Source organism: Arachis hypogaea, chromosome 1, assembly GCF_003086295.3.
Source record: "Arachis hypogaea cultivar Tifrunner chromosome 1, arahy.Tifrunner.gnm2.J5K5, whole genome shotgun sequence".
NCBI lineage: Eukaryota > Viridiplantae > Streptophyta > Magnoliopsida > Fabales > Fabaceae > Arachis > Arachis hypogaea.
This window is the reverse complement of record NC_092036.1, coordinates 14,879,121-14,903,810: the sequence shown is the minus strand read 5'-3', so window position 1 is coordinate 14,903,810 and position 24,690 is coordinate 14,879,121. Positions and strand designations below refer to the sequence as shown.

General features: G+C 35.6%; 2 protein-coding genes and 1 long non-coding RNA gene across 8 annotated transcripts; 2 read left to right on the top strand and 1 right to left on the bottom strand.

Annotated features, from left to right (window-relative positions):
* Positions 1 to 594: 594 nt before the first annotated feature.
* On the bottom strand, positions 595 to 1,189 carry LOC112733984 (uncharacterized). The gene is made up of 3 exons (XR_003168343.2): positions 985 to 1,189; positions 783 to 851; positions 595 to 615 (listed from the first exon to the last, which is right to left on the bottom strand). It is a non-coding gene; the product is annotated as an uncharacterized lncRNA (long non-coding RNA).
* A 6,179-nt stretch (positions 1,190 to 7,368) lies between these two features.
* On the top strand, positions 7,369 to 20,034 carry LOC112798950 (nicotinate phosphoribosyltransferase 2-like). Of its 6 annotated transcripts, none has more exons than XM_072196010.1 (16): positions 7,369 to 7,532; positions 7,799 to 8,015; positions 8,285 to 8,432; positions 8,908 to 9,027; positions 9,134 to 9,268; positions 9,377 to 9,438; positions 9,914 to 9,989; positions 10,449 to 10,550; positions 11,207 to 11,323; positions 12,875 to 12,933; positions 13,375 to 13,549; positions 16,244 to 16,378; positions 16,466 to 16,564; positions 17,354 to 17,462; positions 17,886 to 17,998; positions 19,707 to 20,034. In XM_072196010.1, the coding sequence occupies exons 2-16, from the start codon at positions 7,879 to 7,881 to the stop codon at positions 19,782 to 19,784; spliced, it is 1,665 nt and encodes a 554-aa protein (XP_072052111.1). In that variant the 5' UTR covers positions 7,369 to 7,532; positions 7,799 to 7,878; the 3' UTR covers positions 19,785 to 20,034. The 6 variants fall into 6 exon arrangements, with proteins under 6 accessions (XP_072052111.1, XP_029153632.1, XP_072052117.1 ...); XM_029297799.2 differs by lacking the exon at positions 19,707 to 20,034 and adding an exon at positions 18,911 to 19,230; XM_072196016.1 differs by lacking the exons at positions 16,244 to 16,378; positions 16,466 to 16,564.
* Positions 20,035 to 20,188: 154 nt separating this feature from the next.
* LOC112798986 (probable serine/threonine-protein kinase At1g01540) lies at positions 20,189 to 24,660 on the top strand. Its single transcript, XM_072196019.1, has 8 exons — positions 20,189 to 22,338; positions 22,419 to 22,523; positions 22,640 to 22,762; positions 23,149 to 23,319; positions 23,403 to 23,532; positions 23,636 to 23,845; positions 24,033 to 24,234; positions 24,418 to 24,660. The coding sequence occupies exons 1-7, from the start codon at positions 21,668 to 21,670 to the stop codon at positions 24,162 to 24,164; spliced, it is 1,542 nt and encodes a 513-aa protein (XP_072052120.1). The 5' UTR covers positions 20,189 to 21,667; the 3' UTR covers positions 24,165 to 24,234; positions 24,418 to 24,660.
* Positions 24,661 to 24,690: the final 30 nt, after the last annotated feature.

The window sequence follows — 24,690 nt, the reverse complement described above, 5'->3', positions numbered from 1 at the left end:
CCTACTAAAGCATCCATCTAAATGGCTTACAAAAATTATTAATAAACCAAGAGAATCAGCACAGCCGTCAATTACAACCACACCAATAAAAAATGTAAACTATTTTCACACAATACATCAACTTGGCAACCCCAGAAAGCAATTTTTTCATTCGGAAAAAGGCATGCAAATAAATAAATCATAAATTAACTATCCAGTTCAGATATAAACCGATTTGAGCATCTTGAATAAAAATGTTTACTTAACAAACACAAACCAAATAAAAACTGAAAGAAAAATAAAACACATCAAATGTATTCAAAGAAGCCTTCAACATAATAACATCAAAATAGCATTCACGGTCATTGAAATAAATTCTCCCAATTTTCCTGTATTAGCATCATCTACCAAAACCAAACATCCAATTACATACTGAAGTACTCATGCATTTAAATAAGCCCAGTATCTATGATAAAGACCAACCATCAAATCATATAATAAAGCAGAATGTTTAGAAAGGATAAAATGCAAAAAAGACACAGTTAAGGTTACGTTTCTCTTCTGAGCACGAGATTCATTGATGACCTAAGATGTTTTCACGAGATTCATTGATGACCTAAGATGTTTTCTAATAGCCTGGAGAAAAGATGAAAGATACAAGAGTTAACCTGAATCTAAAAAGGCTTCAAATGAAAGAATGAATATAGAAAATAGAAAGTGGACATTGTGCTGTAAATTCAGAGAAACCAAAATAAACAGAGTGAAAATAAATATCTAATGAACACTAGAGGAAAGGGATTCACCTCCTTGCAATTAAGGACAACTGTCTTGTTAAAAGTTTGAACCTGGGATAGTGAGATTTCTCTAGCTTCCTGAGGCACACAAAAAAAATAGTGAACATTATGTACTTATCCTACTCCTATAGCTAGGATCATGAGTGAAAAATAATAAATAAAAACATAATCAAATTTGGTATGAACAAAACAGCATAACATAATTATGCACCTCAAGCCCCTCAACCGTTTCTTTATATCCAGATAGCAGATATTCCTTTGTTAGAGTTTCCTCGGAGCAATTTGGCGTCTGGGGTGAAAATCTGGTGGTCCAAACCTGAGAAGAAAATTATTTAATTTTAATTACACAACAATAATAACTGACAAAAAAAATAAAACACATCAAATGTATTCAAAGAAGCATTCAACATAATAACATCAAGCTAGCATTCACGATCATTGGAATCAATTCTCCAAATTTTCCTATATTAAAATCATATATCAAAACCAACCATCCGACTACATATTGAAGTAACCATCCAAGTATATAAGCTCAAAACATTGATAAATAACAACCATCAAACACCCTACTAAAGTAACTATCCAATAAGTATCAACCAAACATCAACAATGGTAAGCTAGTTTACGTCAAATTGCACGCAAAGGTCCGCACAGGGAGGAAAAAAATATTAAAATTTTTCTGCTATATAAACAAGATTACCAAACTTTTTCGACCATTCCCGTGCTAAAGTTAAATCAATTGCAACAATTTCAACCAACATCACATTCCACATGCTCCATGATACTAAAATTGAACCTAATGCTTTCTCACCATGTAGAATCAATCATATTAGCAGCAATATCTGTCTCTAAAACAACATGCAATAGCAATGATGATCATGAAACGAAGAACTTAACCGACTTACCGTGGATGGTTGATGACATTCTGGTTATGATGTTCGTGGTGGTCCTGGTGAATGGTCCATGATCAGGCGGCGAAATTTTCAGGCTCGGATCCTCCGCTGCAACCAAAGCGACGGGGATGCTGGAGATCATGGCGTCTGAGCGAGGAGAATGAGCGTTGTTGCTCCGTTCAGCGGTGACGGCTCACTGGGCTGCAATTCGCGTCAAAGGCATAGCGCGCAGAGGCTGGGCTGCAATGACGGTGGGATGAGCAACAGCAACAGGGTGACGGACTTGAGGCCAGCGAGGAAGGATGCTCGCGAAGAAGGGTCATCGTCTAGGGTTGTAGGTTTCAAGGCACACGGTTGGGCGGCGTCTGGGGTCTGTGAAGCGAATTGGAGGGGTTTTTTGGGGGGGGGAGGCTAACGTGGCAGCCAAAATGCTTTGGGTTAATGGGAAAAAATTGAAAATAGGGAAAAAATAATGGTAGGGTAAATTAAAACTGAACAGGCCATTAGAGATTAGGGTAAATTAGGGTTAATTTACTCTTTTAATTTTAATTGGGCCAAATAAACAACCAATTGTAGCCATTGTATACATATTTCATTGTCTCCTTAGCGGAACTCTACATATAAACACTACTGTTAAGTAATTTTATGTGATCAATTGATAAAAAGGCATCACGTATTTATCGTTTATTATCATAAAAGACTAATTTTTTTTCAAAAACTAATTATTTCAAATTTAACATCTTGAGAGACCTAATTATCTATTTATTATTGTTTTTATTGAGACTATATTCATCATCGTTTGCTAATGTGAAAGAAACCACCAATCTTACCATATGCAGGATAAAATTGTTAGATCACAAGTATCTCAAATTGAGTTTAAATAATTAATAATTAATGCTGTATTTTTTTCTTCTTCTTTTTTTCCTTATTTCTTTCTTTTTTTTAGTTAAACGAATATAAGTTCACTATCTTCCAAGTAATTTTGCAACATTATGTGTTTCTTCTTCTTTTTTGTTTGATTTTTTTGTTTTTATTCTTTTTAAGAGAGTAAAACAAGAAGAAACTTGAAAAGGTAAAACAAAAAAGAAAAGATGAATAAGAAAAAAAGAAGAAGATGGTGATGATGATGAAAAAGGAAGAAGAAGCAGCAGAAGATGAGGAGGGGGAGGAAGAGGAAGAGTTTTGAATTATGTAGAACTTATCAGAATAAAAATACACACAAATATCTTCGTTTTACACCCAAATATTTTCGTGTTACACCCAAATATCTTCGTTTTACACCTAAATTTGCTGCAAATACAGAAATGAGTTATGCTATGTGTAAACTAAAATCAGCCACCAGTATAAAATGCATACTGGAATACAAATATACATTGAAAATAAATTAAATCACACATGTATTTATACACAAATACATTTGTGGTTGATTTTAGTATACAAATAGCATTTTTATACAGAAAAATATTTTCTCTAATGCTGTATTTTTTTCTTCTTCTTCTTTTCCTTATTTCTTTCTTTCTTTCAATTAAATGAATATAAGTTCACCATCTTCCAAGTAATTTTGCAGCATTATGTGTTTCTTCTTCTTCTTTGTTTGATTTTTTTTGTTTTTATTCTTGTTAAGAGAGTAAAACAAGAACAAACTTGAGAAGGTAAAACAAAAAGAGAAAGATGAATAAAAGAAAAAAGAAGATGGTGATGATGATGAAAAAAGAAAAGAAGAAGCAATAGAAGATGAGGAAGAGGAAGAGGAAGAGTTTTGAATTATGCAGAACTTATCAAAATAAAAATACACCGAAAATTCTTAAAAATACACCCAAATATCTGTGTTACATCCAAATTTGCTACAAATATAGAAAAATATTTCCTCTAATGCTACATTTTTTTTTCTTCTGTATTGAACCATACCTCAACTACTTGATTGGATTCAAAACAATAAAAGGAGGAGAAGACTTGTAAAGACTTGTATGAGAAAAATACTTGTATGTGGAAAACAAACTGCTCATCAATACTATAGAAGGACTGCAAAATATACCCAAAATACATCATATTAAAACAAGTATAAGCTATAGAATGCAAATAGAACTATAAAATCATCATACAAAATAACAAAAATCAGATTCATGAATCATCATTAAACAAAAACTAAAACAATCCAACTAAAAGAATAAGACAATTCACCCGCAGTGAGATGAAAAGCTATAAACTGGTAATACACCCAAATTTTCCTAAAATAGACCCAAATATTCCTGATTTACACCCGAACGTCTGATATAAAATGTAAAAAATTCATCAGAACTAGTACATCAGATTCAATTCAAACAAGGAACAATGAACAACAAATTTCACAGGCAAGATCCATGCATTATTCAGCTATACAATCATAAACGACTTATTGGATTCAAATTCATATTCAATTATTAACTGGAATTAAACCACACCTCGGGAACTTCATTAGATTCAAATTCAAAATCCACTTTGCTCTAGTTCATCTGATTATCTGAAGTTGAATCATCCATTATCTTCAAAACGATTTCAGATCTTGATTTCAGAAACAATGAAAAATGAGAAAAACGAAGAAAGAGAACAGAGAGAGAAACTTATGTAAACGGCAAAGGAGAAGGCAGAGAGAAACGCATGAAAGAGATCGAAAAGAGAAGGCAAGAAAAAGCAGAAGAAATTCGAAAAAAGTAACGACATCCTTTCGAAAAAGAAAGTTATATATTCGCGCGTTGATTGATTAAAAAATCTGTTAAGAAGGCGCGTGAAATATACATGCCATAAGAAGCGTGTTTTAGGATTAAGGGATATTAAGGACTTATAAGACTTGTACAGTAAAAAGGCTTGTATGTAGAGATTAATTCTAATTTTTTATATAATATCGGAAGAAATTATCCACTAATTTCAGATAAGATCTCTTGAAATAATGACCATAGTATCACTTCTTATAAATACTCTAACATCCCAATTATTTTTCAATACAATTCTCACGTGAACATACTGTTTATATTTTTACTGACTTAGACATCAATTTTTTTTCAAACGGGATATTTAATGCGTTAGCTACAACATTACAGGAGTTGATACGCACAACGTCTAGTATCTATTGTATATGACTAGTACACTGGATCTAACTATTGTTTTGAAACTGACGTGAAGACACCTCAAATGCCTTAACCATCACTCCATTTTAAGTATATCTCGAAATAAAGTTATAATATCTCTTTTTCATTAATAAAAATATAAAATCATTAAATTTATTAACTATAAAACTTTATTTTTTTCTTCTTATTCCATTTGCCCAACGACCCAAGCTCAAGTTCACGAGTATTAACCATGTCATGAGGCATTAACATTAGTCCCAAAAGGCCGAAACCACATTGTTGGTGGTGTGTACTGTGTTAGGACTCCGATCCCGGAATTCGACCCAAAGATCTAAGGCTGCGTTGGTTTTTAGAGACAGGACAGAACATGACACTGAAACGGAGACAATAGGACGGAGACACTAAAAATTATCTTTTTTGTATTGTGTTTGGATACGATGGACAAGACACTAATATAATATCTAGTATTATGTTTGGATACACATGGATAAGACTAAAATATTATATGAAATGACTAAAATAGCCCTGTAATTCCAAATTTTCTATATCAATACAAATTAATTTAATAAAAAATGAGAGTACGTAGGAGTACAGACGGAACTTGAAAAAAATATTTGAAGAGGCAAAAAATTTTAATAAAAAAATATATTAGTATTTATATTAAAATAAAATTTATAAATATAATTATTTTCTTTTAAAAATTATTATTAATATGTAGGAATACATATGGTTAAGATTAACAAAAAAAAAACAATTTTGAGTTTGATTAATAAAAAATTTTGTTTAAGTTAATAAGCCAAATTAATTTTAAATAAAAAAATTAATTTAAAAAAATTTATTTTTACATGAAAAACAATTAGTTTTTGCATATAAAAATCTATTTTTATTTAAAAAAAACTAATTTTTTTTATCTGAAAACTGATTTTTCTTTGTAAAAAACTGATTTTTTCTTTAAGTTATATAAAATCAATTACAATTTATAAATTATTTTTTAGCATTTTAAAAGATCAATTTTACTTTTAATAATATTTATCTTTTAAAAGTTTTAAGATTAATTATTTTTGTTATTATTTTTATTACAAATCAAATAATATAATATAAGATTAAAATGGTATTGAAGTAAAACGATAAAAAAAGAATTATCTACTTCCAATAAAAAATTCTACAAAAAGAAAAGAGTACTTGGAAAAGAAAGAGATAGAGAAAGAACAGGAAGAAAAAAATATCTCTGAACAACGCAATAGAAAAAATAAAAAGGGGTAATAGTGGAAAAAAGAAAACAAAATTTATAAAATTGTCCGTGTCCATTCTTCCAAATCCCGTGTGCATCATTGTCCTTCGTAAAAGAGTGGATACAAAAGTATAAAAAATTGTCTCGGAAACAATATATCCACTGTCCATGTCTCTCTGCTTTCAAACACTTTTTAAACAAGTATTGTCCATGTTTCTGTGTACTGTCCAAAAAACAAACGCTACCTAACATATTTAGGTTAGTTAGGTTAAATGATCTCGAAACGCGACAAACCCAAATACAAATAAATGTGTCCGGTCTAAGTATTCAACCAAATTAAAGTTATTTCTCAGCTCAGTTGTCCGGTTGAACCAAATTAATCTTAATTCGATCCCACACCTTCACACAGCATTCCCTTTCGCACAACCACCCCACCCACATGGCCGCACATTGCCTCTTTCCATTCTCTCCATTCTCCCCTTTATCCTTCGTTTCTCTGCGGCGGCCACTACTCCGGCAGCACCGATGAGCCTCTCGCCACTGTTTGAGTCACACGAACTTCTCATCACCGCATTTTTCATTGACTTTTTGAGCCTCCCAGACTCGCCGCTGCCGCCGTTAATATCTGCCTCTCATACATTACCTTCCTTGCTCCCAGTAGCGGAACTTGAAATAAATTTCTGGGGGGCCATGATAGAAAATAATTGTCAAAAAACTTTTGATATGAACTCCATTTAAGATAAACTCGTCTAATTTCATCTCTCTGATTTGGATGATATTGCCAAATTTAAAGCCGTTTTCAAGTCTTGTTCCAAAAAATTAAGGTCAAACTCATCAGATGTAACTTTTGAACTTTTGAAGGTTGTATCTCACTTTCTTCGTGATTCATTAAAGTAGAAGAACTATCTACAGGTGTTGATATTGTAAAAGTTATATGTTCTCCTTTTTAAATATTAGCCTTCTTCTTAAAAAATGTATTAATTCTTTGATTTTTTATTATTATTTTATATAAAAATTGGAATATATATCCTATAGAATATGTAAAGAAGAAGTTAGAAGGACAAATATTAAAATTTATAATATTTATTGAATTTTTTTATCAATTTATACAAATACAATAATATTAATACTTATTGAATATTCTATTATTTTTTATCATATAAAAAATTAAATTAAATAAATAGTAAAATATAAAATAATATTAAATTAAATAAATAAAAATATCTAATTTTTATATTTGAACTTAAAGGTAGAGAGAGTGTTGCTTATTGAATTTATTGGGTACTTTAAGTCATAGTAAAATATGTAAACCAATTGAACTATTTTTTATCTTTTAAAAAAGTATTACTAATTTTTTATAAAAAGTTTGGGGCATCCTTGTCTGAACTAAGCTCCACCACTGCTTGCTCCACTATGCTTCCGGCCGCTCCACCCTTCTGCTGCCGATCTGCTGCCGATCTGCTGAACGCAGTTGTTAGACCCGGTGTTAGTTTGGCCTGATGACGTGAAGGTTTCATCGGGTTTATTTAAGGTTGGTAGGGGTCTATCCGCACGCCACGATTTAGTTTTAGTCTAGAAACTAATTCGAAATAACCCAAACAACACTTCACTATTTTCCTCTTATATTTCCCAATCTTTGATTTTTGTGATTTTGTCTTTACTTCCCGCTTTTTCTTATTCTCGTTCAAAGTTCAAACCGGTCTTAGTTCTAAGTCTTCAATTCTTGCTTCTTTGTTTCTACTTCTAATTTCTGCGTCACGCACACGCTCGCTTCGTAATTTCACTTTATATAAGTAGAGCTAGCGCCGGGCATCACAGACAACTGAACAAACGTGGAAGCAGAACAAGAGAAAGAGAGACACGAATTCCAAAGAAGAATGGAGGTGACGGAGAACGGTGTTGGAGCCATAGATGGACCGACGAATCCCATGGTCACTCCTCTGCTCACGGATCTTTATCAATTCACCATGGCCTACGCTTACTGGAAAGCTGGCAAGCATCAAGAACGTGCTGTGTAAGTGTTCTTACCTTTTCTTTTCTTTTCTTTTTTAAATTTGCATTTTCTTCTGTTGCTTGGTGTTTTGGTTGCTGAGTTAGCTCGAAATGATTTACTTATTTATTGCTGAATTGAACACTTTCATTTTAGTCTTTAGGGTTAGTGTTTGTATTTTAGCTACTGGATAATCAACATATTTTGGAGATTAGATTGGACTTGGTAGTATTAATTTGTCTTAGATGCATGGTGGTGTGTGTTTATGTTAGAAGATTTGAATTTGATTTCAGGTTTGATTTATATTTTCGGAAGAATCCATTTGGTGGAGAGTATACTGTCTTTGCTGGTTTGGAGGAATGCATCAGGTTCATTGCTAATTTCAGACTCACAGAGGATGAGATCAATTTTATCAGGGAAAGTTTACCTGGTTCGTGTGAGGTAGACCAAATTATGATTATTTTCTTGGCCATGACATTAATGTTTCATTGTGGGATTGAGTAGGATGATTTCATCTTAGGTGTTGAGTAAAGTTTTTCTCTTGTTATCATTTCAGATGTTACGTTGAAGACTTTTCAATAAAGGAAATGATAGTTATAGTAATTACCAATTAGATTGTAGAACTTGTGTAGGAAATAATAACTAGGTCTAGATAGATCAGAATTATTTGTATTGTGAGTACTTATGACAAAGGCAATTTCTTCAGTTGGTTGTTAAAGGGATATTTATCATTCTTTTACAATTTTATAAAATGTTTCTTATAATAGCATTGGACTATGCTTAAGTCTCAAACAACATGGTTGATGACTGTATTCACCGTTATTCTGTTAAAAGTTTTAATGCTGCTGGCATTTTCTAGTATGGAACCCTTGTATATAAACCATAAGTTATTTATAATTGATAACTATTATTGTAGGATGGATTCTTTGATTATCTCAGAGGAATTGACTGTTGTGATGTTGAGTTGTATGCTATTCCTGAGGGATCTGTTGTTTTTCCTAAGATACCCCTGTTGCGAGTTGAAGGTCCAATTGCCGTGAGTACATGCTACCATCAAATACTCACTCTAAAAGCTTTTTTATATAGTTGTTTCTTTTAGACAACTTAATTCTCACCTTACGTTGACTTTCTATACTGTTCAGGTGGTTCAATTGCTAGAAACACCATTTGTGAATCTTATTAATTATGCCTCATTAGTTTCTACAAATGCCGCAAGACACCGTAATGTTGCTGGAAAATCCAAAACTCTACTTGAATTTGGACTAAGAAGGGCTCAGGTTACAAAGTTTTTTAAAACCACTTTTGAATGTGTAATTTTAGGAAAAATTGCCTTTTTGTATTTATTAAATTAAATGAAATTCTCATTTTGACTGTATTATACTCAGGGTCCTGATGGGGGACTAAGTGCATCAAAGTACTGCTATATCGGTGGGTTTGATGCAACCAGGTATTATACTATCAATAATCAATTAAGCTATTATTTCCTATATTTCCTAGCGGCATTTATTTGCTTTTTTAATTTCAATGTGGAAATGTCCATTATACCATGTAGTTCTAACAGAATGTTCTTGAGTTTTCGTGGAACTACAATGCTTAAAAAAATGTTGGTATATTCCAATATGTTTTCAATTATATCATCAAATATAATTCTAACTGAAATATTTGATTAGAGCATTTAGAACAACATGGTAGACTTTTTGTTGTATAGTCCCAATGTTGATAAATCCATGATCACAGGTCTGAAGAGTTTAGTGTTGCAGTAGTGCTAAATCTGCTGAGTGGCATCTCTAACCAAAATCACTTTATTTTATCAAAATTAAAACTATCATGTTGCAAGATTCAAGAAATCCATGATCTTCTTTGTTATCATTATTTGGGTTTCTAAACTTTGCATCTGTGACTTTTTCATGTGTCCTAATCAGCAATGTTGCAGCTGGAAAGTTATTTGGGATACCCCTACGTGGTACTCATTCCCATGCCTTTGTTAGCTCATATATGGTGTGTAACCATTTCACTGAAGCTTTTTAAATTTGTTTGATATTTCTTAAGAGATTTTTCAAAGGCAATCCCAGCATAGCTTTTTTCTCTTTTTAAATTAGTTTGTGAAAGAATAGTTCCAAATTTTTAGTGGGTGCAAAAGTCCATGATAACTAATGGAGAATTGCTGTTTAGTGGGAATATAGATATAAATGTTATTCTTCCACAATGTGCAGTCAAAGCAAAACTGCAAAATTACAGAAGATGAAACTTTAAACTATTTATTTTTCTTTTTAATGGAGTTTCAATCTAGTTTGTTTTGATAAATATCGTTGCCAAACAAGCTGAACTGCCTTTGGTAGGTTAATCTTTATGTGATTACTTTTGGTGGCATCATTATTTTTTATGTGACCTGTCACATTTCCTGGTATATAATTTCACTTAATTCTATGTGTACCTTGTCTGTGCTGTCATGTGCAGAGCCTTGATGAGATTATAGACAAGTCACTTAGTAGGAAAGATGGTTCAAGTACTTGTGAAAATTTCGTTAGTCTTGTTCAAACATGGCTGAACAAAATACAGGTGCCAGGATTAGATCATAATGTTGCCTTTATATTATAGTTCTTTTTCTATTGTTTATGCCAAGATATAAACATGGTAGGCTCTTTTCTTTATTAAATCAATGCATATCAAATGTTTATACATAAACTCTGTAATGTAAAAGTCAATGTTTGCACACAACGGATATTCATGTTAACTACTGCATATGCTAGCATTGTTCTAGAGAATTTTACCTATTCTGGTTTGTTATGGCATGAATTTTGGAAGCCAAAATATTGTTGTTTTTAACATAACTAAAGAATTCTTATTTAGAAGACCAAGGAAATTGAAGAAAACATTCAACCGGTGATGGCATGAATGTATGCATAGCAATCTATTATAGAAAGACTTATGACTTTGTATATGTAAGGTAACTGGCAAATGCAACTGATTAGCACTATATTAGGTTCACATGATTAAAATAAAGCAACATCTAGTACAGTGGCTAAAAGATGCTTTTAGTCTTTCAGATCATGCCTATGCACGGGCAATATACTCTTCTGCTCTGGAAATGTTCCACAAATATTATTATTATTATTATTATTATTATAGAATATTTTATATTATGTACTCTTAAAAGATCCAAGGTGATGTAATCATAGATTCATAGTTCACTAATCCGTGTTCCCAATGTGCAGTGGTCAAGTTCATTGTGTGGCATTTTTGGTGAGACCAATCAAAGCGAGTTGGCAGCATTCACATCATATGCACTGGCATTTCCAGATAGCTTTCTTGCCCTTGTGGATACATACGATGTAAGTATCTTCTTTGCAACAGTCTGTTTCTTAAACATTATATATATCATCTGAGCATCCTTTTATCCAGCAATGTCTAGTAAGTATGGAATTGGATTTATGATTTCTTTGCCAACTCCACCTAATGGGACAAGGCTAAGGTGTTGTTTCTGTTTATCTTTCCTTATATCTTTCGTGAAACGAAAACAGAATGTTTATGTTTTAATTGGGATACTATGAATTGCATCTGTTTCCCAATCATGATTTATATTTTAGTCTGCAATAATTGAGAATAAAACTAAGAATTTGTTATAAGCTAAATGATGGGAATCAGTTCTTCTGGGGTCTGTATCGATTTGGCTGAGAGATAATAGGCGAATCACACAGCTTGCATGATTTTTGAGGGCAAATAACTGCAATATGAATGAATGAGATCTGTTCTAAGACATTTGTGTGTAGGCGCCTCGTTATTTTCTCTGAACATATGTATAATATTGATTTTCAATTTGCCAACTTCTCATATTTAAGACTGGGTATTGATTGGATGGTGTAAGACTCAACTTTGGGGTACAACGCACAAATGCTGACATTCTCAAATAGGTGTAAAAGTCTCTTTAAGGTCCTTTAGGCTGTGTTTGTTTTGAGATACTGGGATTGAGACTGGGACTCGTATTATGTTTGGTGGTCAGAGATTGGAACTAAAATTTCAGTCTTGATATACAAAATTTTAGTCCCTTCAATACCTCCAGAAAGTTAGGACTCAGGGAACTGAAACTTTTGGGAACGGAGACTAAAACTTTACTAATATTTCTTTCCTAAAACGTCCTCATTTGAAATTTCATATTTCAAGTCTACTCCTCACAATCTCTCCATTACCAAAACTTTCACAGCCTTCACCTCTCGCCCAATCACCACACCTCTGCCATCTCCGAATTCCACCACCACCAACAACAATAATATCAAAAACAATAATCTCATAAACATATGTCAAAATCATATTCAACAATCTAATAAACTAGAGGATTTTCAAAATCAGAATAGAAAAGAGAACATTGGGGCAGAAGAGGGAACAGAGGGAGGCAGAAGAGAGGAGACAGCGTCGCCACTGAATAGGGATGGGAGTGGACTGTGTCAGGGTAGAGCTTAGGTGCTCTGGTGAGAATCTTCAGTTTTTGAAGCTCCTCGAGAGGAGGGAGCACAGATCAGGAACTCAAACTCTCTTCAGCCCGGAACTGGAACAGCGGCGGTGCGGTGAGCACAGGGAACAGAGGCGGCATGGTGGACCAGCAGTGATGCGACTAAGTGCTTGCGATGCGACAGGACAGAACGAACATGCAACTAAGTTAACTTAATTTAGTTTTTGTCTCAGCCTCTATCTCCCTTCCAAATGCTACCTTTTATTTCTGACTTAAATGTTGTTAACACATCTGACTCTTCAACGTCTGAATTGGACAAGCTTTTTTCCTTTTTTCTTTTTATTATATTACTCATAAATTTCTTATTTCTTTTGTCCATTCCTTTGTTTCTTCTTAGACAAGCTATTTCTTGAGATAATTTCATTTCTTTTGACAGGTCATGAGAAGTGGAATCCCTAATTTTTGTGCAGTAGCTTTAGCTCTCCAGGATTTAGGGTATGAGAGAAAGTTTCTCTTGTCTATTACTGCTATTATCTCCTTCTAAAAAGTTTTAAATCATTTTCTACATAGTTCTGGTTGGATTATGCACTTGGCACTTTGCCAAAAACTATAGCTTTTCAGAAGGGTGTAACTATTTCCTTATAGTTTTCTCAAAACCATATGTAGCGTAAGGTATTGCAGACATTATAGTTAGCTTATGGCTTGCTATGATGTTTGTGATTTTCAATATGAAATATTGTAGCTGTTAATTGACTGTAATATTCCTTCTTACATGCACTGGGCAGTAATTTATAATGCATTGGTTCAAATAGTATCATAGTAACCTGCCTCTTCCTGATTACAAAAGAAATAAGGGGAGTGGAAAAAAAAGGAAAAGAAAAGAACCATGTGATTCTCCCTTGTCATTCAGTAAGTTTTGGATGATTTCCTGTGCAGATACAAAGCTGTAGGCATTAGATTGGACTCTGGTGACCTTGCATATTTGTCTTGTGAGGCAAGGAAGTTCTTTTGTTCCATTGAGAAGGAATTTGCAGTGCCTGAATTTGGGAAGATGGCTATCACTGCTAGTAATGACCTCAATGAGGAAACTATAGATGCTTTAAACAAACACGTAAGTATTCATTACTAACTTGAACCTGTACCTTTCTGCCTATTTATTCAGCAGCTTAATAGTTAAGCTGTGTTCATGTTTGTGTTTACAACAATGTAAATTCTATCCTAAAAAGTTAGAGATTAAATTGGGTGGGTAGTTATTCTAATGCTTTTTTCCTAGAAAAAAAATATATAGATGAAAAGTTGATTGACAGTAGTTATTTTCAATATTATAAATTCTAGTAAATTGATACATATAACATGTATGTGGAGATAACTAGTGTGCATAAAATGCAGTAATATAGTGATAGAGTAAAAGTATGCTTATGTTGGTGTTGCATATTTGTGTACCTCGGTTATCTGTCAGTTTCTGGGTTTATGTTTTACAACATCGAGGCACAATCTTATGATGGTTATCTTACTCCCTCAATATGTTCATTCCATTTCAGTATCCATAATTCATCATTCATCTTCATTCTCCTTAAAACTTCCAAATGGACCTTTAAATCCTAGAAATATTTTGTCTATTAACCAAAAGATCAATAAATTAAGGTGTGTTTAAAAACCTCGTTATTTAAGTGTAGAACTTACGATTTTTTATCAAATGGGAAGCTGTATCCTGGATTCCTAGCACCAGATGATGTTAATAATATAGAATTGAATTTGGACATTTGGTTACTATAATAAGTGCTCAGGAACTATGTATACTATCTGATTTGCCTCCTTCAATTTACTTTTTGCCTTATCCAGTCCTTAATCTGCAACTAAACAAAACTAGTTAAAGGTGAATAGACCGTAACCCCCAGCCAGATAGCCCAAATCGAAAAATCTAGTCTCTTTGGTGAGTCTACTGGCAAAATAAGTGATAGTTCTCAATCCAAATGTGTAATGCTGACTTATTAAAGAGAATATAGAGGACATTACTTTCTTCAGAAGATATCCTCTTTTTGATTGGTTTTGTTTCCGTTTGTGTAAGAGTGGATGATGTAATGGAAGGAAAATGATATCTGTTCCGAAAGTTACCTGAAACTGTGGGTCGATCTCGGACGAGATTTTCTGTGCTGGTCGGTGCTGTTGTGTCCGACTTGGTGATGGTGCTGATCCTACGTCCCCGGAGGGTGGGGGTACCTGCAAGGGATTCCGATGCTTAAGTTAGCAAGGGTTTTAAGCAGATATTGAAGGCTTTCAAAAAAGCCAGGAAGGCAGCCGCTGCACAAAACATCTCGGTCAAGGCGGCTGGGGAGGGGTCTTCTCAAAACATCATGAAATCGCCCGTGCCGAGTTCCCCCGGGCCGAGGAGGGTGATCCCTACTCCTCGGGTTCGCCTGGCAGATCCTCCACAAACTTCTACTGCTGCTTCTGGTGCTCCTTCTTCAAAAAAGCAGAAAACATCTGAGCCCTTTAACCTGGATGCCCCGGATTTTGATGTTGTCGAGTTTGTCGACCAGCAAATTGCCCCTTACAGTGCGCTTTCCATGGATGATGTGTCCCTTTTTCAGCACCTAGATTTCATCACCAAAAATAGTGTGAAGATGGCACATATGGGTGTGGCTATTTTCCGAACTGCTCAGGATATACCGATTCATGCTACGAAATCCTTCATGGAAGAGGCTAAATTGGAGTTTGATCGGATCAAGGGTCTGAAGGAGGAGTTGGAGGTGAAGTTGGCGAAGGTAGAAAAGGAATTGGAGGGTGAGAAGGCTAGCTCTATCGCCTTGACGGCTTCCTTGGGGAGTTCTTTTTGTTGATTTGGGGAGTATCTTTTGGTGTAGTGTTCGCGTTTTTATGCGGCGTTCTATCCTCTAAATCTGAGTCGTGGTTGTTGTCATGGTCATCCGCCATGGTGCTGGGATGACTTACAGGTTCCCCGGCAACGGCGCCAATGTTCCGAAGGTTACCTGAAACTGTGGGTCGATCTCGGACGAGATCTTCTGTGTTGGTCGGTGCTATTGTGTCCGACTTGGTGATGGTGCTGATCCTACGTCCCTGGAGGGTGGGGGGTACCTGCAAGGGACTCCGATGCTTAAGTTAGCAAGGGTCTTAAGCAGGTATTGAGTAGAATCAGAGTATGAGTTATACCTGGGTGCTCCAGTGTATTTATAATGGTGTAGAAAGACCTTCCTTTAGATAAGATAAGTTAGTTATTTTATCTTATTTTTATCTTCGAGCGAAGTCATCTTATCTTTAAGGGAACCGCCCTTCTTTCTGTAGGCTTGGGCTGCCTTAGGATTTGGGGCGTGTTCCTCTATTTGGGCCCTTCTTTGGACTTTTCTGATGATTTGGCCGAGCTCTTTGGAAAGAGGTCGGGTTGTCCTGACCTGAAGAGGTCGGTTGCTTTGTCTGTAGAACATCACGGGTCGGACAGCTTGATCCAAGGTATGAACAATATCTTTACGTTCAAAGAGGTGTTTCTCATTTGCACACCAACTTTATCACCATTAGATTAATTATGGACCCCACTTGATTCTCACTTACCCACTCTCTCTACCTTTAGATCTTAGGTGTGTAAAGTTTACGCCAAATTGGTTGTGCAAGTATCATTACCCGTAATGAAAACAATTTTATCTAGTGATTTGGAAAAAAATGGCGGGGGGATTAACAACAGGTCTGGCCTCAATAATGGGACTTAGTTGGTTATTGTGTCTTGAAAAATTAACAAAGGTAAATGATTGATCATCCTACCCTTCCCATTTGATTTTGATTTACTCTACAGGGTCATGAGGTTGATGCCTTTGGAATTGGTACATACCTGGTCACATGTTATGCTCAAGCTGCTTTAGGTGTAGTTTTCAAGTTGGTTGACATAAATAATCAGCCTCGTATCAAACTTTCTGAAGATGTGTCGAAGGTTTGAATATGCTGAATTGTAAATGTTATTGTAATCACATGCTGATTGTCAATTATAATCCTTTTCTTTGTTCCTTCTGCAATCTAGGTCTCTATTCCATGTAAGAAGCGAAGCTATAGGTTGTATGGTAAAGAAGGTTATCCCCTGGTAGACATCATGACTGGGGAAAATGAACCATCTCCTAAGGTATTTTTTTTACACTGTGGATCATACTATATTCTTTCTTTTCCCTGGGTAGAATAACCCGGTTGTAGTACGAGAAGAACAAGAAAATTGTAATGTTTAGGTTGAAGCCTGTACTTATTTATCTATTGAGTTACTCTCGTCTCTCTGCCACACTGATAAGGTCCCTCTGGTCCAGCCTTTCCTTAGGGTGAACGGGACAAAGAATACCCCTTTTCTGTGCAATTATTGATAGTGAACTTTCATTGATGTAAAGCTATATCCAGTGGCTATTCTTCACTCTGTTGAATAATATAAATCATCAAGACTAAATTATCTATTTAGTTCCGTAAAGATACATGCGACTTCAGTATAGTCCCTGAAAGATTTTTGACGTTAAGTTGGTCCCTAAAAGAATACATCACATCAATTCAGTTCTTCAAAGATTTGTTACATCAATTTAGTCCCTGAAAAAAGTAAATTCTACGTCAATTTATTCCTTAAAAGAATGAATATGGTATCTACTTGGTGTCCTTTTCATAGACTAAATTGATGTAAAAAATCTTTTAAGAATTAAATTGATACGACGTGAATTCTTGAGGGAGTAAATTGAGTACTCAATTGATATCATATCACATGTATCTTTGAGGGACTATCAGCAAGTTTAGTCTAAAATCAATTAATGATTAGGAAGCCTTGTGTTATTGAATTGTCTCGTGCCCTTGCAACACTATGGTTTAATCCTATTGGCTAGCCATGTGTAGTTAAAAAATGGTTGCACAAACATTATTTAGTTATTCTTATAATTCATAGGTGGGAGAAAGGATCCTGTGCCGTCATCCCTTCCAAGAATCCAAGAGGGCATATGTGGTGCCACAGCAAGTTGAGGAGCTTCTAAGGTGCTACTGGCCTGGTAATTCAGGTGAGAACAAATTACCAAAAATCTGGATATCAATTTGGTGGTCATTGATAACTAAAATTCTCTGTATGCTCAGCTATATTTGAGTTTTTATTTTGGAGGGAAATAGAGGTTGAAATGTGAAGCTTTGTCCATTTTCCTCCCCTCATTTTCTTTCCACTTCAATGATTTCTTATTAATTATTGTAATTTGTTTGCATGCTACGTTTGCTACACGCTGTTACACCATAAGCTAAGACAATAAAGAATTTTATGAAAGATGTTATCTCATATGGCAATGATACAGTTGTCAAATGTATCATTTCACACATGAAATGAAATGATCATGTGTTATCAGGTTTTCAAAAGTATTTGAAATGGCTTATGAGCAATCATTCATCTGCATTTCAGATATGCAATTAAGTAACTTGATGATTTTATTTTGAAGATAAAAGACGGGAAACTTTGCCAACTCTAAGGGACATTAGGGAGCGATGCATCCAGCAACTTGAACAAATGCGACCTGATCACATGAGGAGGCTTAATCCTACTCCATACAAGGTCACAGAAACTATTCTATGCTTCTCTTTTATTTTATTTTATTGGAAGAAGGGACAAAAGTACACCTGAAAGTTCATACACCGGACAGTAATACCCTTGAATTGTTTAATGAGTCACGCGTGCACAGTAATTATACACTCCGGCGGACAAAATCACCATTCCGGCCATCAGCGTGTGGCGTGGTTAGTTTGAGTGGACAGGTGGCTCTATTTTATCCTTGCTGGCACGTTCACAGTGAGTGACCTGGGCATTTAGTGCCAACTCAGAAATTATAATTTGTTTTAATGATTAATTAAAATAAACCCTTCCTTCTCTTTTATCTTCAGAAAAAAGATGCTATGTGTTGAAACCCCTAACACCTTAACCAATAACTAAGAATATGGGCTCACTCTAGAAAAAATCGAGCTCTTTATCCCTAAATTATGGCAGCGTTGTTGGTGGCGGATCTTCGTTGTTGAAGAAGAAGAAGAAGAAGTTTGAGTACAACAATGGCAAGTATTTGCACAGAATTGAAGTTGTGGTACTCAAGTCTGGAATAGAGTGAAATCCAGACAGATCCTTGTGAGTATTTTGTTTAGCTGGACGAAGTAGAAGGAAAAACAAGAAATGTGGGGACAGAGGTTGTATCTGAAAAAAGGCCATTGAAACAATCATACCAGAAGATGAATGAGCTTACAGAGTGTGCCATCGAATTGAAAGAAGATGTGCAACAGTTACAAAAGACAGTTAATACGATTAAAGGTGAAATAAAGTGTATTAAAAATATGGTTGTGGGCATTTGTTTAGGGTTGAGTTTTTGGGCATTATTGATCACCTAACCTTGCATTGAAGTTTCTATCAATCAGAACATTTGTTGATTTCTGTAGATCACAAGTGGTATTGATGAATGAAGGGTATCAATTTCCTTTGCAGTTTGCAATGCCAAACGAACCCTTCTTCCCCAATTTGGAAGCTTGCTATTATTGCTCTGGATTTTGGACAAGATATCAATCTCATTATCAACCTCGTTGTTGCTGATGATGAACTCTGATGCAGATGCAAAGGAAGAAGAAGAAACCATTACAGCTTTATAGACATAACCATGGCTTCCTTTGCCGAGGAGCTTGCGCTCTAAGAAGTCATTGGTGGCAGCTTCAAGGTCACTGTAATGAAAGTGTTGGATCTTGATGGGTTTTTCTTTTTCTTTGTTGTTCTATTTTTTTGAAGTGGTGGCGGTGGAAGAAGAAGAAAAAGAAGGTGATGGTGTGAGAGAATTGGAGGTTGAAACTGCAGATTCAGCCCTGTAAGAGAAATTGAGGTACACCATCAATCAAAGTTTCAAGCTTTTGGTGTGAATCAATGAAGGGGTGGAAGAGAAAGAAGATGTTAGGGTTTCACCCTTAATTTTGCCTAATTAATCATTAAAATAAATTAATTTTTTTGAGTTGGCACTAAATACCCAAGTCACTCACTGTGAACGTGCCAGCAAAGATAAAATAGAGCCACCTGTCCACTCAAACTAACCACGCCATACGTTGATGGCCGGAATGGTGATTTTGTCCGCCAGAGTATATAATTACTGTACACGCATGACTCATTAAACGATTCAAGTGTATTACTGTCCAGCGTATGAACTTTTAGGTGTACTTTTGTCCCTTCTTCCTATTTTATTTTATTTTTTTCTTGAATGATTTTGAATCTGAATTCCTTTTCCCTCATTTATGAGCAGGTTAGTGTAAGCGCAAAGTTATATGACTTCATTCATTTCTTGTGGCTCAATGAGGCACCGGTTGGGGAGTTGCAGTAATAATAAAGAAAATAAAGTAGCATATTATGAGAACCTAATAATTTGGGCAAAGAGGATTTCTGTAAAAAAAAAAAAATATTCAGTGTGTTTTTAACTGTATTTTAAATTGTAAAGGAGTAATAATTTTTTTTTCCATCCCTAATAATCTATCTTTGCCCTTGACCGCAATGTTAATTCATTACTTAAAGTTACATTGTTGGCTTTTTTCTGTTGAAATATAAAAAGTACAGTGCGGAGAGCGTGTTATTTATGGGTGTAATTTATCCTTTCTTTTAATCTCAAAATTGTATAATATTTCTATAAAATATCTAACCCTAAAGAGAAAAAAAAAAAACTTTTGTAACTGAAATAGATAGAGGTCCCGTTTATTTCTATGATTCTACTATTATGCTTTTGAAAGAATAACAAAATGCCCTTTAGGATAAAAAAAAAAAAGGTGATATGTAACTAACTAAATAGTTAAATAGACCCTTTACAATGGACCATTAACTTTACACCTTTATATAAACGAAAAAAAAAACAAATAATTGTATATAATTTTTATACTATTTATTTTATCTTTATTTTTACGAGGAGTTCTATACTTAGGGATACAAGCTGAAGCTGGTAATGCAATTCTCATTGGGAGAGATTTTCTCTCGTCTGGAAAGTCAACCTAGAACGTCAGGTCCTGACCAAATAGCATTGACCATTCCTTAAACACATATCACTAACTCCAAACAAGCAAATTAAGCACAATCCCAACACAAACATAACCAAATCTTGAACCATTCTACCATTCTATCACTTAGACCATATATTAATTATACCAGGATAGAGGAAGAATTAAGAATAGCAATAACCCTTTACTTAAAGCCCTTCACCGAGAGTTTTTCACCCATAGATTTTCCACCCATCATCACCCTCACTAAGTAACATTCGTCGCCAGCATCCTCCTTCCTCCTCCTCCTCCTCCTCTTCCTTCTTTTCTTTCTTCTTTGTTGTTCCTTCTTGTTTTTCTTCGCGTTCCAATCTCAACAGAAATGCAGGATATGTTCCAGACCATCTCAACTTAGTGGAGAAAGTGTTATCAGACAAAGAAGTAAAATTTAAGATATGCAAAAAGACCTTACTCGGTCTCTGAGACAATCCGACTGGAGTGGCTATCACAGAAGTAGGGAGAAATAAAATGCTCATTAGCTTTAAAAACATTACCTATGGATTAAAGATTCTCCACAACGGCTCGTGGAATATCAGGGATAGTCTAATAAACCTGCAGTATTAGTCTCAAGATGTTTCAATCTATGAGGTAAGTCATGAATACATGGAATTCTGGATTCAAGTACATGGAGTTCCAGTTGATTATATGAGAGTGAAAACAACTAGAGCCATAGGCAATATGATGAGAATATTGGCAGAAGTCGAGAACCCAATAGTGGATGGTGTACTAATGAGAGAATTTCTCAAGTTCGAAGTAGCGAGAGATGCCACCAAACCACTACAAATTCAGGCTTCTGGATCAAGAGAGGAGAGCGTCCGTGGATTAGCTTCAAATATGAAAGGCTACTAGATGCATATTGCCTTAACTGTGGCATAATAGGCCACGATAAGAGAAGCTGTCAGAACCCACCCGCGATGGCGATGTCAGGATAAAATGGGATCGAACATAGCAAAAATTTGACCCCGCGTCATCGCCACTCTCAACACACATTCCTCTTTCTTCATCATTCACTTTCTCTCTCTTCTTCAAAATGTCCCATCATGCCAGCTTGCCTCCACTCCCATTCACACTCACTTTCTCCCTCCTCCTTCCTCACTCTCACCACTCAAACTCGTCTTCAGTAGCATAAGCATTAACTCAGTTAGTTAACTTAATTACTGTTAGTTAAGTTAACTGAAGCCCAATGCCCGACCACCTCACACCGCCAACAATGAACGACCAGCTCTCCAAGCAAACATCAATCTTCGGTCTCCGCCTCTGGGTGGTCGGCGGTGTCTGCGTGGGCGCCGCCATTGTCCTCATCCTCGTCCTCATCTCCCTCTGGCTCGCCTCCAAGCTCTCCACAACCAATAAGAGAAACCGCCACACCATTCCCGACGTCTCCAAAGAAATCCAAGAAACCAAGATAGAGCCCACCCATTCGTCTTCTTCTCCCAAGCCCGTTGGGCTTCCCTGCCAGCCCGACCCCACTCCTGAGCCGGACCCTCACCCGCCGCCACCAGAAGCAGAAGAAAGCAACAACTACAACAACGCGGCTTTGGGGTTTAAGAGAATTCAGTTTGAGATTGGGAAGAACCACAGAATATCGTACCCGGAACGGGCTTTCGTGAGGTCATCTTCGCAATCGAATCACGGAAGCGGAGAGGCATTGGAGCATAATCAGCAGGCTCCTACGGTGATCCCTGAGGTCTCGCATTTGGGTTGGGGACACTGGTACACCCTCAGGGAGCTTGAAGCTTCCACCAATAGCTTCGCCAACGACAACGTTATCGGCGAAGGAGGCTACGGGATTGTTTACCACGGCATCTTCAACGACAACACTCATGTTGCCATCAAGAATTTGCTCAATAATAAGTAAGCTTTTTTATTTTTGTTTTTATCTTTTCTAGTGTGTTGAATGTGTACTACAACTTCAATTTGAATTGGAACCTTAGAGGTCAAGCTGAGAAAGAGTTCAAGGTTGAGGTGGAAGCTATAGGGCGAGTTCGGCATAAGAATCTGGTGAGGTTGCTCGGGTATTGTGCTGAAGGTGCTCATAGGTATTTATTTACTCTCTTCTCTTCTCTTCTCTTCTCTTCTTATATTTGTGCCCTAATATAGTAATATTCTTTTGTTATAAATTGATTATAATGAAGTGAGTTTTCGCCTCTAACAGAATGCTTGTATATGAGTACGTTGATAACGGAAACTTGGAGCAATGGCTGCATGGCGATGTTGGACCTTGTAGTCCCCTCACTTGGGAAATTAGAATGAACATAATTCTTGGAACTGCAAAAGGGTAAGTAAAATAACCTTCAAATTAACTTGCATTATTTAACTCCATGTTCTTTTATTATGTGTAATTAATTGGCTTTGGTGGGCTTTTTTATTTTATTTTATTTTTTAAGGATAATTTAATTCCAATTTATGGATATAATTCCTTTTAATTCATTGGCATAATTCTTTTTGGAAAACTCTAGGGGGCCAGCAGTTTTATTGAATTTTGGCCAGCATGTAACCAGCAGAGAAATGTGAACCGTTGGATGAAATCTCACACCAATCTCACACCATCAAATTATCATTGATGGCTAGTTGATGGCTAACAATCACAAAAATTGCTGGCCCCCTAGCATTGCTCATTGTTTTTAGTTGGTCATGACTTAGAACTGTTATGTTTCAATATAGATTAGCTTATCTTCACGAGGGGTTGGAACCCAAAGTTGTTCATCGCGACATTAAATCGAGCAATATTTTGATTGACAAGCAATGGAATTCAAAGGTGTCTGACTTTGGACTTGCTAAACTCCTTGACTCTGATAGCAACTACATTACGACTCGTGTAATGGGTACATTCGGGTTTGTACACTCTCTCTTGTTCACATTTCTCTTTCTTTGGTAAACTCTTCCATATGTTCCCTTACATGTAATCTTTTCAACAGATACGTAGCTCCTGAATATGCAAGTACTGGCATGTTGAATGAACGAAGCGATGTGTATAGTTTCGGAATCCTTATAATGGAAGTAATTACAGGCAGGAATCCTGTTGATTATAGTCGGCCATTGGAGCAGGTTTGTTCTGTCTGCTGTTGCAAAACTGCATTTGAGATGTTAGTCTTTAGACTCTTTAGATATTGTCTTTTTCACTTGTAAACTGAAAAGCTGAAAGTTTCAGGTAAATTTAGTTGACTGGCTAAAGAAGATGGTTGGTAACAGAAATGCAGAGGGAGTGTTGGATCCCAAACTCCCTGAGAAACCGAATTCAAGGGCCCTAAAGAGAGTACTTATTGTAGCATTGCGCTGCACAGACTCAAATGCACAAAAGCGGCCTAAAATGGGACATATTGTACACATGCTTGAAGCTGAAGAATCCCCTTACAAAGAGGTTAGAGCTTTTCTGCTATGACCTCAGTATCATAATTGTTGAATAATTAAGAAATGCTACCTGCGGTTTGGGTTTTCTTTAATTCGGAAGTTCAATGAAGACCTTACATTGCATCCCTGACATTTAATGTTCACAACAGGAAGTTGTTTTGTTTACTCATTAATAAAGTTTCTTTATCTTGTTTCAGGATCGTAGAGCTAGAAGGGAATCGGGATACACGCCCAAGAATAAAGTAAACGACAATCCAAAAGAGGAGGCAACTGTTTCCAGCGATGATTGTAGAACTGAAAGTGGGATGCAGGACAATGAGACAAAATGAAGCTACCAAGAAGCGAAGCTGAGTATAGAATTTGCTGCTGGGGTCTCGCTTAGTGACCAAAAAGATTACGGTAACCATCCCTCCCTAGTCCCTTTACAATCTGTTGTAAAAACATGCCGAAATCAATTTACATCCATGAGACTTTTACATATATTGCTCTACTTTGTTTGTGGCTTCTTCCACTCATCCTATACCAACAATAACCTTAACACAAGATTTGCTTTGCTTACTTTGTCCCATGTGTTTTTTGCAGATGTGCTTTTAATTTAATGTCAATCATGTAAATGTGCTTCATTCATTGAATAAAAAATGTTGTAATGCTTCTCATGCTTGATCTGATTATGTGATTGAAAGTTTGTACTTTGTAACATATTGTCGCACCCAGCAGGTCATGTTGAGATATAAATACTCAATTGAGATGTGTAATTAAGTGTAAGATTTATGAGAGAAATTATAAATGTACATATTAAGGTGTGAGTCCACACCCCTTAGCTGATTGAACGATGTAAAGTACTTATAGTTTTGT